At 45.7% G+C, this 13,645-nt stretch overlaps 1 protein-coding gene across 2 annotated transcripts in view; it reads left to right on the forward strand.

The window, feature by feature from the left end:
* LOC137301464 (serine/threonine-protein kinase SIK2-like) overlaps positions 1-13,645 on the forward strand; it is a 116,616-nt gene that overhangs the window by 36,543 nt on the left and 66,428 nt on the right. For both annotated transcript variants that reach the window (XM_067970970.1, XM_067970969.1), the window contains exon 3: positions 7,797-7,860. In XM_067970970.1, coding sequence (XP_067827071.1) covers positions 7,797-7,860 — 64 coding nt within the window. The remainder of the gene's footprint in view (positions 1-7,796; positions 7,861-13,645) is intronic.

Below are 13,645 nucleotides of genomic sequence, written 5' to 3' on the forward strand. Positions count from 1 at the left end.
TCATTCCAGCAGTTCGCTCTTTTATGTGGATTCCTAATCACTGGGATCTCGACTAGACTTTCAGACGTCACTTTGTTTTAACAGGTTTGATGCAACTGGGAGATATGTAGCAAATGGCAAATGCCATAAGATCTGGTGCATTAGTTGCATCGGTGTAAAAGTCTCCCCTCCTCCCTGCTCTGCCTTCGTAGATTATATTTAAAAAAAAACAGGTTAAATTGTTGATTTGTACACTGGATTTTACAGAAGTTCATTGCAGAATTTAGACAGAGAAGATGTTTCCACTTGCAGGGGAGACCAGAACTAGGGGCCATAAATATAAGATAGTCACTAATAAATCCAGTGGGGAATTCAGGAGAAACTTCTTTACCCAGCGACTGGTTAGAATGTGGAATTTGCTACCACAGGAGTAGTTGAGGCGAATAGCATAGATGCATTTAAGGGGAAGCTAGATAAACACATGAGGGAGAAAGAAGTAGAATGTTATGCTAATAGAGTTGGATGAAGAAGGGTAGGAGGAGGCTTGTGTGGACAAGTTGGGCCGAATGGCCTGTTTCTGTGCTGTACATTCCATGTAATTCTATGTATTTCACTGTGAGTATTGTGCTCATCAGGGGGGAGGGAAGTTGGGGGCGGCAAAACGGAACCTCTGCGACACCCAGGGGCCAGTTTTGGTTTGTTGAGGGAATTTGGGCAGGTGGCAGGTGTTGCAATTGAACGGCTTGCCCAATCGGGGCAGTGAAAGACATCAACCATCTTGGTGGTCAGGCCTTTATTAGCATGGGCCCGGCAAGCTCCGAGCGCTGGGGAGGGCGGGAAATCGGCCAGCTCCTACACCAAGCCAGTCGACAAAACAAACTGGGGGAGGCGGGGGGGAGATATGCAGGAATCGGCGGTGGGCCTCAGTACTTTTGTGGGACCAGAAGCCCCGCTCCTGCTCCACCAGGCCCCACTAAAATGAAAGGGGGGAAAAGAATTTCAGCTGTCTCTGGAGTAGCCCGCAGCGGTACCTTTTAAGGGCCACTGGGTATGTTGCTCCGCGCCGGGAACCAATGGTAGAGTTGGCAACCCCCCTGGATTGCCCTGGAGTCTCCAGGAATTAAAGATTAATCTCCAGGACAGTGTTGCAAGCAATACAGGAGAAAAATCATAGTGGCGTTTTTAAAAAAAAAAACAAATTCTGGTTTTTATTCATTTTCTTTGACCACTTTTCATCGAATCATGAAGCACAGAAGGAGGCCATTCGGCCCATCGTTTCCGTGCCGGCCGAAAAAGAGCTATCCAGCTTAATCCCACTTTCCAGCACTTGGTCCGTGGCCCTGTAGGTTACGGCACTTCAAGTGCACATCCAAGTACTTTTTAAATGAGTTGAGCGTTTCTGCCTCTACCACCCTTTCAGGCCGTGAGTTCCAGACCTCACTGCCCTCTGGGTGAAAAAAATTCTCCTCAGCTCCCCTGTAATCCTTCTACCAATTACTTTAAATCTATGCCCCCCTGGTCACTGACCCCTCTGCTAAGGGAAATAGGTCCTCCCTATCCACTCTATCTAGTCCCGTCATAATTTTATACACCTCAATTAAATCTCCCCACAGCCTCCTTTGTTCCAAAGAAAACAACCCCAGACTATCCAATCTTTTCTCATAGCTAAAATTCTCCAGCCCTGGCAACATCCTCCTAAATCTCCTCTGTATCTTCTCTAGTGCAATCGCATCTTTCCTGTAATGTGGTGACCAGAATTGTATGCCGTACACTAGCTGTGGCCTAACCAGTGTTTTATACAGTTCTAGCATAACCTCTTATATTCTGTGCCTTGGCTAATAAAGGAAAGTTTTTCTTTGCGAGTTATAAAAATATTGGAGATGGGGGAGAAAAGGCTGTTTGACTGGGCGAGGCGGTTGGAGGCGGGAGGTCATGGGGTGAAATCTCCAGGAATACGTCCAATCAGAGTTGGCAACGCTAATTGACGGGGGGGGCGGTCTATGAAAATTGCGTTGGAATCCGATTTTAAATATTTACATAAGGCTCTTGTCTGTTTCAAGCGGGAGGACTGGCTGTCCAATTTGAGGCCCGCTCAAAAATCAAAAGGGGTAAGACTTCAGCAGCCAGCGAGCGGGACGTTACATTTTTTTTTCAAATTTTCCAGCAAAATTGAGTTGGTAGATGTACAAAAATCAGCCCTCCCAGTGTCATCATCAAGCACTCCTAGGTCAGGTTTAGTGCGGTTAGGCCTGGGATTAAGGATTTATGTGACCCAATGGATCAGCATGAAATTGAGGCCCCACATTCCACCACGCTCCCTTATGAGGAGAAATTGAGTAGAATGGACCTGTATTCTCTGGAATTTAGAAGAATGAGAGGTGACCTCATTGAAATGTATAAAATTCTTAGAGGGCTTGACAGGGTAGATGCTGAGAGGCTGTTTCCCCTGGCTGGAGAGTCTAGAACTAGGGGGCATAGTCTCAGGATAAATGGTGGACGATTTAGGACTGAGATGAGGAGGAATTTCTTCACTCAGAGGGTGGCAAATCTTTGGAATTCTCTACCGCAGAGGGCTGTGGATGCTCAGTCGTTGAGTACATTCAAGGCTGAGATGGATAGATTTTTAGACTCTAGGGGAATTAAGGGATACGGGAAAGCGGAGTTGAGGTCGAAGACCATCCATGATCTTATTGAATGGCGGAGCAGGCTCGGGGGGCTATTCCTGCTCCTATTTCTTATGTTCTTACACTCCAATATTTCCCAGCATTTCTCAAGGCAACAAACAGTGGGCACCAGCTTCAAAGAAGAAAAGTTTCTTTGTCAACCCCCCACTGCAAAGATCTTTCTCCTTCCCTCCCCCCTCCCCAGCTCCAAAGCAACATATATTTGCTGTCTTGGCTTTAATTTGTGAGAGACGGCGAGAGAAATCAAGACTTCAAACCACGGAGAGAGTCAGATTGATGAGGAAAGAATGTTTGACACCGAGTAAAAGAGGAGCATACAGGAAACAGAAACCAAGTGAAGGAGAGGAAGACTCGATTTGAAGAGGAAGACGGAGAGAGAGCAAATGCCACAGCATTAATTTCCAAGTATAGCACATGGAAAAACGGCAGACAGCAATCTGTGTGCGATTATTTCTATCTGTGTCAGGTTTAATGGTCGGGTCTGAGCCACTTTCTCCTGTGAAGTGCAGAGGGATTAAATTAAAACGTAATTGGAGACTTCACTTGCGGTAACAGGTCCATGGATCAAAGGCACGAGTAACCCAGCTGAGTCATTCCCCGGGAACTCGGGAACATCTGTTTCACTTTACTCCCCACTTGATTGCAGTCTCTGGCTGACGTCCTCACGGGAGAACAAATAATTGGACGCCCCAAACTGACACTGGCCAGGAATCGGTGCAGAGACTCCGTCACATAACCTGGTAAAGAACCGGCTGTGGACGTAACCAGCGCAGGTACAGAAGGTAGTTTCCTACATTGCGGACGGCAAGTAGTTAGTTCCTAGACTTGTTGTCCATCGATTTCTTTGGTCCATTTTTGGGCACACATGATGTTGTTGCCTGAAGCATATACCTAGCTTGTACATTAATCTTGGCCTGACTGCAGTTAGGTGCAGAGTAAAGCTCCCTCCGAGAACGCACTGTTTTGAGTCACACCGCTGGGGCAGGGTAAAGGGAGCTATGCTCTTCAGCTGGCCTGTGATATGCTTGACCTTGTATGGGAGAACTGCGTACTGCCATCCTGCACCTGGATGAGGACAAATATCTACAAAGGTAAAAGTTCAGATGTTTTGAATAACAGGAATATCTTTTTATTTATAGATGTACAACAGTCTAATAAATCCATCGCTCATAGGAACAGAAGTAGGCCATTCAGCTGCTTAAGCCTGTTCCGCCATTCAATTAGATCATGGTTGATCTGTTTCTTAGCTCCATCTCCCCGCCTTGGGTGCGTAACCTTTAATACCCGTGCCTAAATAAAATCTATCAATCTCAGTTTTTAAATTTACAATTGACCCCCAGCCTCAACAGCTTTTTTAGGGAGAGTTTTCCAGGTTTCCACTAACTATTGTGTGAAGAAGTGCTTCCTGACATTAGTGTGTCTTTAATAGTACTCGTTGTATCCCATGGTGTGGCTTGCAGACAGGGTCTCTCTCTGCCCACATGTCTGTCCTGTCATGTCTCAAAAATGTGTTCCAAAAATGTCTTACTTTATTATAAGGTGGCCCTGTGTAAGATGTTGAACTTGGCTTGTATTCCCTTGAGTTTAGGAAGGCTGAGAGATGATCTATTCGAGGTACTTAAAATGATAAAGGGATTTGATAGGGTATGAGAGAAACTATTTCCTCTGGTTAAGGAATCCAGAACATGTGGGCATAATAAAACTAGAGCCAGGCCATTGAGGAGTGAAATCAGGAAGCATTTTTTTTACACAAAGGGTAGTGGAAATCTGGAAAACTCTCTCCCAAAAGGCTGAGATCAATTGATTTTTGTTAGATAAGGGTATTGAGGGACATGGAGTTGAAGTACAGATCAGCCATGATCTAATAAAATGTCGGAACAGGCTCGAGGGGCTGAATGGCCTCCTCTTGTTCCTGGGAACCCTGTAAGGATTTTCTAATCTGCACTCCCAATTTTCTGAAAATTATTTCCAGCCTTACAACTAGATTGGGGGAAGACAGAAAGGGAAGGGAAATAAGATTTGCATCTTTCTCCCAGTTTAAAGAATTGAAACTAATTCTCACCCTGAAAATTGGATTTTCGTAGTTGTATGTGGGGAGGGCTGGGGGAGGAGTTGTGATGGAAGTTTCTCCATATATTAATTGTCAGTATTGTTTCCTTCTTCATTTGCAGTCACTGGTTGTCTATACAATGCTTCCACTTCCTCTTCAGACTATCAGTTGTAATAACTTGAAGGTCATTCTGACACATTCCCCACCATGTTATAATCTCCCTGTACTTATAGTCCAAAAAAAAATTGAAATCTGGTGTAATGAACTGTAGAGAGGTTAGTGACACTGGAGTTTGGCACATGGGTCTGATTCACCCCACTAGACGCAAGTACCTGGACTCCGATGTAGGCCCGGGTTTGATCCCCGCTGTGTGCTGAGTTGGCTGGTCTCAGCCAGGACATCAGTTGAGGTGCTGCATTTGGCAGTCATCCAAGATCCCTGCTCCTGATTGCTACCCAGTGACCCCCAGCTGGAAAGGGCCATAAGAAGTTATCCAGGAAAAACCAGGAACGTCACCACCTCCCTTCTCTGCAGTAGGGCCAACACCAGGCTGTGGTTGTGATCTCCTAGCAACCAACAGAAAGCCAGCATTAACAAAGGCCTGAGAGCTGGCTATCACGGGAAGTCCTTGGCTCAGTCCTTGGGGGCTGGAGGAGGGGCTGGGGGGAAATTATGTGATTCACATCGAGACAGAACAAATAAATGTGTTTTAACCTAAAGCTGACATTCTTTTTAGGCCCCTACAAACGTAATGTGTGTTGAATTTTTATATTATTTATGTCTGTGTCTAGTGACTGGTGCTGACTCAGTAACTCTGGAAGTGGGAGTGAATTTCTAGTTTCTGACGGTTTAGTCTATAAAGTGCCACACAATAGACTCGATAGCAAAATCGAAGCCCATGGGATTAAAAGGGCAATGGCAGCGTGGATAAGATATTGGCCAAGGAGTAGAAAGCAGAGCAGTGGTGAACGGTTGCTTTTCAGTCTGGAGGGAAGTAGAGAGTGGTGTTCCCCAGGGGTCAGTATGGGGGCCACTGCTCTTTTTGATATATATTACTGACATGGACTTGGATATAGGGGTCATAATTTCCAAGTTTGCAGATGACACAAAAGTGTAGTAAAAGGTGAGGAAGATAGTAGCAGACTTCAGGAGGACATAGGCAGGCTGGTGAAATGGGCAGACACATGGTGGATGAAATTTAATAGACAAGTGTGAAGTGATGCATTTTGAGAGGAAGAATGAGGAGAATCAACTTGGTACAATCTTAAAGGGGGCGCAGGATCAGACCAGGGGGTTCACATACACAAATCATTGAAGGTGGCAGGACAAGTTGATAAAGCATATGGGATCCTTGACTCTATAAATAGAGGCATAGGGTACAAAAGCAAGGAAGTTATGCTAAACCTTTATAAACCACTGGTTAGGCCTCAGCTGGAGTATTGTGTCCAATTCTGGGCACCACACTTTAGGAAGGATGTCAAGACCTTGGAGAGGGTGCAGAGGCGATTTACCAGAATGATACCAGGGATGAGGGACTTCAGTTATGTGGACAGAGTAGAGAAGCTAGGATTGTTCTCCTTAGAGCAGAAGTTAAGGGGAGATTTATTAGAGGTGTTCAAAAATATGAGGGATTTTGATAGAATAAATAAAGAGAAACTGTTTCCACTGGTGGGCGTATCAGTAACCAGAGTACACAAATTTAAGATAATTAACAAAAGAACCAGAGGGGAGATAAGGGGAAATTGTTTCACACAGTGAATTGTTATGATCTGGAATGTACTGCCTGAAAGGGTGGTGGAAGCAGGTTCAATAGTAACTTTCAAACAGGAGTTGAATATATACTTGAAAAGGAAACATTTGCAGGACTATGGGGAAAGAGCAGGGGAGTGGGACTGATTGGATAGCTCATTCAAAGAGCTGGCACAGGCACGATGGGCTGAATGGCCTCCTTCTGTGCTGTAAGATTCTATGATTCTAGTTTGTCTGGTTGGTTTTGCTTCTCACTGGTAATATGACGCTGCTTGGAATCATGCTGCACGTCACTGATGGAACCAACCAGTTTTTCCGACTCCCCAGCTGTCATTGTCATGAATAAACATTTCCCCTCTCCCACATTTATCGCATTCCAAATCCTTCCCACCGCTGCTGGGACTTTCAATTGCTATTTCCACCCATGGCCTCTGGTGACACGGCCTTTAATGTCTCCATATCAAATTTGTACACCATTGTGTACTTCCTATGTCCGTACCCCGGAACGCCTTCACATGTTTCTGTTGGCTGGTTTCTGAATGATATTAGCGAAGACCGGAGAGCAGGCTGCCGGCCTCAATGAATCATTGCAATGCAGTGGGGTGTTGGGGGGGGGGGGGGGGGGGGGGGTTGGGGGGTTAACCCAAAGAGGACTGGTATTGTTAAACCACAGGGGTAAAGTACAACACAACACTGGTCAACGTAGAACATTTCACATGAGCTCTGAACAAAATACTTTCCCCTCAGTGCGATCAGAATTGAACAATACAGGAGATTTCAACGGGGAATGGGCATTGGTAACTTGAGATTGCAGTGCACTGCCCTCGTTTCCACCCCACCCCCAGCGCCAGTGAACAAGTCTTTGTTTTCCGCTGACAATACCTTGCCAGCAAAGTGTAAAAGCTGCCCACTGGACTTGGGTAATTGCAAAAAAAGCTGTCAAAACTGAGTAGAATTTCCTGAATAGTGGTGATGTTTGGAATTCAATGTGCAGCTCGGATTTCAATCTTTTCAAAAAGAAAAATAACTGAATCGTAGTCTTTTTCTTTTTCTTTCTCTTTCTAACGACTTTTCATGCTGCTACACAATCTCAGCACTAATGCTCTTTGGCTCTTATAAAGGAAAACAAAACAGGGTAACATTTTTGTGGGATTAGGATTGAAGGTCTAAGAAGCGAGACCTTATTTCATTGTTTTGTTCTCCCACTGTGTATCTTCAGGATTCCTGAGGTCTGTGCAATACCTAACGCCATTACATTTATAAGTTCATGAAGCACAATGCTCTGAGGTGTTGTGACAGTTATATATGACTTCCTGACTCTTTTATGTCAACAGGTGATGGAGACCAAAAACATGCTGTATCTTGTGACTGAGTACGCCAAAAATGGAGAGATCTTTGGTAAGTGTTTTCACTCCTTGTTTTTCTCATCAATTTCCCCCTCTGTCTGTCCTCCACATCTGGTAGACAGATCCGCACAATTCCACATGCATGAAGACACCTGGAGCAGATGTTTGAGTCAAAGCAGGTTCATGAAATAAGAGGGGGACAGTCCTTCCATTGGTTATTTTATACTGTGACAAAATGCTTCACTGATCTTACTACAGTCTCTTAATGTAGCAGAAATATCAGGAGTATGTGGGAAATTATGCGATGCCCAATAAAGGGAGTTGTAATCATAACCATGAAATTTCCATTCCCTCAATGGTCAAGGAGAAATTCCAGAATCTTTTTTTTCCTGGAGGTTTAACCTTTAAGTGTTAGCGTGGTTCAGTTGGTAATACTCTCACTTCTGAGTCAGAAGGTCGTGGGTTCAAATCCTACTGCAGGACCTGAGTGCATAATCGAGGCCAACACCTTTAGTGTAGTACTGAAGGAGTGCCGCATTGTCAGAGGCGCTGGTCTTCAGATGAGGTGCTAACTGAGGCCCCCCTCTGCCCAGTCAGGTGGACATTAAAGATCCCATGCCACTATTTGAAGAAGAGCAGAGCGTTCTTCCGGTGTCTTGGCCAACATCTTCCATCATTTAGCGTCAACAACACTTTAGCGAGTCATTCATCTAATTTGCTTTTAGTGGGACCTTACTGAGTGCAGAATTGGCTGGTGTGTTTGCCTGCATAACAGCGACAGGAGTTCAAAAGTAATTCATTGGCTGCGAAGTACCTGGGCTTCCCTGAAGACATGACAAGATGTTATATAAATGCAAGTTTGTTCTCAATCAGGAGATTAAGTGTTTCCAGGAGAGCAGATGCAGGGGGCCCAAATAGTCTTGTATTTAATGCTTTTTAAATTATTTTTTAAACCCAGAATTTTTAAAAAATTGAATCTGTTTCTAAAGAGCTGGAAGTTTTGTATTATAAAGAAGATTCATTGATTTACGTGGAGACTATATGGCTGTCGATTCGTCTATAGAGCAGGGCGAAGGCTAGGTTAGTGATGATCTTATTCTCTGCCCCTGTCCCAGCGCAGCACTTTACTTGAACTGAATCCACATTAAATCCCTCTTTTTTGACCTTGTGAGCACTGATGGTCTTGCGGCTTTTCTTCAGGCCTGTGAGTACCCCGTATTACAATGCCACCGTCTTGTATGTGCACACTGGTTACTGACTGTAACTGAGCAGCTTGTATCACAGTCAGATGATTGAAGTGTGTGTGGGGTGGAAGGGGGGTTAGATTTTAACTGTCGAACGGTCGCCTGATAGTGCCGGCAGGAGGCCTGGTCTATTTTGAGGGCCGAACCTTGTTGCCATGATGCCGGTGAGTGCCAAGTGGGCCCCGCACTGCAGTTTGCCGCTCTGGGCAGCAGCCATATCGGCCAGAGGCAAGGTAGGTCAAGGTGGGGTGGGGGCAGGGAGGACCCTGAGCCGCGGCCGCCCACATTATTCTTGTGGGGAATGTACCAAACAGATAGAAAGTAAAAAAACAACATTGAATTTGATGTGCCTGTATTGCGGATTGATTTTAAAGTGATAAGGATGTCGAGTAGAATTTGATGCAGATTTTTCTGTTTGCTTTGCCTGTTGCTCAGCCCTGACACTGGACTCTCTCCCCTCTCCAAAATAGCACCAACACCCTTTTAAGTACATAGATTATATTTGTGGACAATGCTAGCAAAAGTCTTTCTGCTTAAAAGGGAAAGCAATTGAAGGGGTCTCCTAGATTAAGGAGGGGAAAATTGATCCTGGTCATCACCCAGTGATCCCCTCCTTAAAGTGTGTGTGTACATCCGGAGACGACAGATTGACTGTGATGCCCTGCGATCAAAACAAGGGTCCCCATTTGCCTAAGATCGAGCCGTCAATCAGCCGTCTTTGGTGCTTTTTTTTAAAACCCCTTCAGTTCATTCGTACATTGGGCAAGAAAAATTCTCATTCAATTTCCCATAATAGATGTCGACACCGTGACATCACTAAATTAAATGGCAGCTCGCAGCAACCTGCTCCTGGCATAAAATTCGTTCTCCATACTTACAAAATCATAGATACTTATATTTTTTTTAAAGGCACTAAGGCTAAGAATAAGGGGACGTTTATAGGGGATAGTGCTGGTTTCCTATACTTTTCCGTTCCCTTTAAACTTTGCCTGGGATGCAAGAGGCTGTGACAGAGTCAGTGCACTTGGTCAAAGCTCCAGCTTGCTAATTGCCCTTCTCCTAAATGGAGACTTGTGCCTGAAGGGTCTTTTCCCACTTTATGGAACAGTAGGCAACATACAGCTTAAACCTTACCGGAGCTTATGCGATCTGCTGTAGCTGCAAAGCAGTACGTATAAGTCTAAACAGCACATTAGTCCAGAGCTTTGAGGTAGTGTTACAACTGCATCTAATACGTCTGAGGCAGCGCAGCGTCAGATTCCTTTGCTTTCTGATGATTATTAAGTAAATTGGCCCGCGATGCAGAGCCAGAGCACAAGATTACACTTAGCAGCAGGGATGTATAATGAACTGAGTGCAGCATGTAGCTTCACTTACTGAAAGGCTATCATTTCCTGTTTTGCATGCTTGTCTGCTATCTTTCACTCTTCAGCTGTCCGATCCTTTGAGAATCACTTGGCTTCGCTCTGCGCTATCTTGTGGCAAGGGGCCTCCTTCAGGCTGAGACCAGTAACTCGTAACACTCCACGGTGCTGAGAAATAATGCACCAACCAGTAGGCCACCTGCTGATATTTTTTTTGCCACTTAAGAGTCTTTTATTTTCAATTTGTGTTTAGAATCCCACTCTGGAAACTATTAGTACAGGATTTGTGATATTCATGCTAGTGGGATTTGCAGTATGAATCTTAACAGATTGAGGACAATTCATGTGATCTCACCAAACAGCAATGTGTCTGCCTTTTGTATATGGATATATATTGAGGCATTGTTAATTTTTTACTCTCTGAAGCACAGGTATCACTGGCTCTTCCACCTGTACTTTATCTGTAGATGTCAATGGCTCCTCTGCCTCTGCCACTGTGAGGGCAGGTGACTATTTTTTCTTGAACCAACCAGAGGAAATCTTCAATCCTCACTTACGATGTGCAAGTGTCAGCTTGGCTCAGTCAGTATCACTCTCTCTTGTGGTTGTGGACTTTTAAGCCCCACTCCAGGACATGGTCGAATCCAATAGTACAGAGCAGTACTGAGGCTGTGCCACATTTTCAGGGAAAGAGGTGAAATTTGACCTCGATGTGCCCATACAGCTCTGAAACTTCGCTTTGCGCCAGGAAGAATAGGAATTGAGGTTTCAGATCGGACAGACCAGCAGGAGAGTCGGGGCTTCGGGTCAGGGAGACCAGCAGGAGAGTCGGGGCTTCGGGTCAGGGAGACCAGCAGGAGTGTCGGGGCTTCGGGTCAGGGAGACCAGCAGGAGAGTCGCGGCTTCGGGTCAGGGAGACCAGCAGGAGAGTCGGGGCTTCGGGTCAGGGAGACCAGCAGGGGAGTCGGGGCTTTGGGTCAGGGAGACCAGCAAGAGAGTCGGGGCTTCGGGTCAGGGAGACCAGCAGGAGAGTCGGGGCTTCGGGTCAGGGAGACCAGCAGGAGTGTCGGAGCTTTGGGTCAGGGAGACCAGCAGGAATGTCGGGGCTTCGGGTCAGGGAGACCAGCAGGAATGTCGGGGCTTCGGGTCAGGGAGACCAGCAGGAGTGTCGGGGCTTCGGGTCAGGGAGACCAGCAGGAGTGTCGGGGCTTCGGGTCAGGGAGACCAGCAGGAGTGTCGGGGCTTCGGGTCAGGGAGACCAGCAGGAATGTCGGAGCTTCGGCTCAGGGAGACCAGCAGGAGTGTCGGGACTTCGGCTCAAGGAGACCAGCAGGAGTGTCGGGGCTTCGGGTCAGGGAGACCAGCAGGAATGTCAGGGCTACTGATTTTTTTTTCAATGATATTGGGGTGGTGTAATTTTGTGAACTCGCACTCTGGCACGAGACTTTCTGTCGGGAACGTGCATTGGGAAAGTACTGGACATTCAGATAACAAGCTTTTATTTTACTAGAATCAGAACCCAGACTGCAAAAGTTTGTTAAAAGCACTTAATTGCATTTTGGCTGGATTATGCAAAAATGAATTCTGACTCCCATGAAAATTCTTGCAGACAATGGAGAGTGTAGATAATCAAGGTTGTACTGTATTGGAGCCTACACAATGTTCCCTGTGTCGCGTTCTATGAATGTTTGTTTATGACAGTTTTGCTTTTTCAGGAAAGAGCGAATGAAAAAGCAGACAATCCAGAAATATCTCATTGTGATGTAAATGTTTAAATTGACACCTTGTAATGTCATGTCAGTAGCTTTGTCCCAAACTCTCCGACTGCTCTTCCACCCAACAGTGTCTTTTCAGGCACTTTCTATTGATATCAGATTGATTGTTTCAACCATTGTTCTTGCCCCATCACCTCCAGTTTCTTTTCTCCTTGTTACGATTGTTGATACGACAATCACCGATGTTTGTAGGTGGTAGTCAGGTGGAAGTTGAATTGTTGCATTTGTTGCCAAATGTCTGAAGGTAGATGTCTAGCTGAACCACAGTTGACAATAGCAGATTACTGGTGTCTGTTGTCAAGGGCAGTCCAAATATTTTTGGTGGTAACAACACTCGTGTGCTTCCTGATAAATATTTTTAACATTCAAGTTTAGCTTAAACAATGTGCTCAGTCTGTTCTCCATGGCCTTAGGCTCTGGTAGATTATCGATGCTGTTCCAGGACTACAGTGTCCTCCAGCACCGCAATTACCTCAGTGCAGAGGATGACTGCCTCGATGATTCACTCCGGTTCCCAACCTGAGAGGTGACCCTCAGCTCTGTGGACTTGTCACGCCAGTTGGAGAGCTTGTCGTGCTCAATCCCGTCTGCATGTGAGCGTGCGTGTTTCTCCCACGCTGGAACTTTCGTCGCTCCCTCAATCATTTACTCGCAAATTTCTGAACACTTGGGAAATGCCCCCTCCTCTCCTGAAGGCAGTGATTTTATGGTGAGTACTGTTCCAAGGGCAGCAGCCACTCTCCAGTGCTCATCATTCAAGTGGCCGCTTTTCATGTGTAAGCCTAGAAAGTTTTTTTTTAATTCGTTCATGGGATGTGGGCATCGCTGGCAAGGCCAGCATTTATTGCCCATCCCTAATTGCTCTTGAGAAGGTGGTGGTGAGCTGCCGCCTTGAACCACTGCAGTCCATGTGGTGAAGGTTCTCCCACAGTGCTGTTAGGAAGGGAGTTCCAGGATTTTGACCCAGCGACGATGAAGGAACTTGAAGGGGAACGTGCAGGTGGGGTTGTTCCCATTAGCGGACTATTTGGCTGTGGGAAGCATCATAGCTGAGCCTGATTTTGTCCTCGCCTGATGTCCGAAGGTCCATTTGTTTCAGATTCATTCACTTTCTTTTATTTCAAATTATACTTTATTTCACAGAATTTAAAGATACACACTGTTCAATATAAATACCACAATTTCAAACTAAAACACTACTGATCGTACACAAAACGATCTCATTATTACAATTCAAACACAGTATTTTTTATAACTCATGATGTACAATACAAGGTGGGGTGGCCTTATACAGTGGCTTTTCCCCATAGGGCCTTTGCGTAGGTCGCACCTCGCCTCAGTGCGTCCCACAGCACGTATTCCTGGACCTTGGAGTGTGCCAGTTGGCAACACTCGGTCGTGGACAACTCCTTCAGCTGGAAGACCAGCAGGTTTCGGGCAGACCGAAGGGCCTC

The sequence above is a fragment of the Heptranchias perlo genome, chromosome 33 (assembly GCF_035084215.1).
Source record: "Heptranchias perlo isolate sHepPer1 chromosome 33, sHepPer1.hap1, whole genome shotgun sequence".
NCBI lineage: Eukaryota > Metazoa > Chordata > Chondrichthyes > Hexanchiformes > Hexanchidae > Heptranchias > Heptranchias perlo.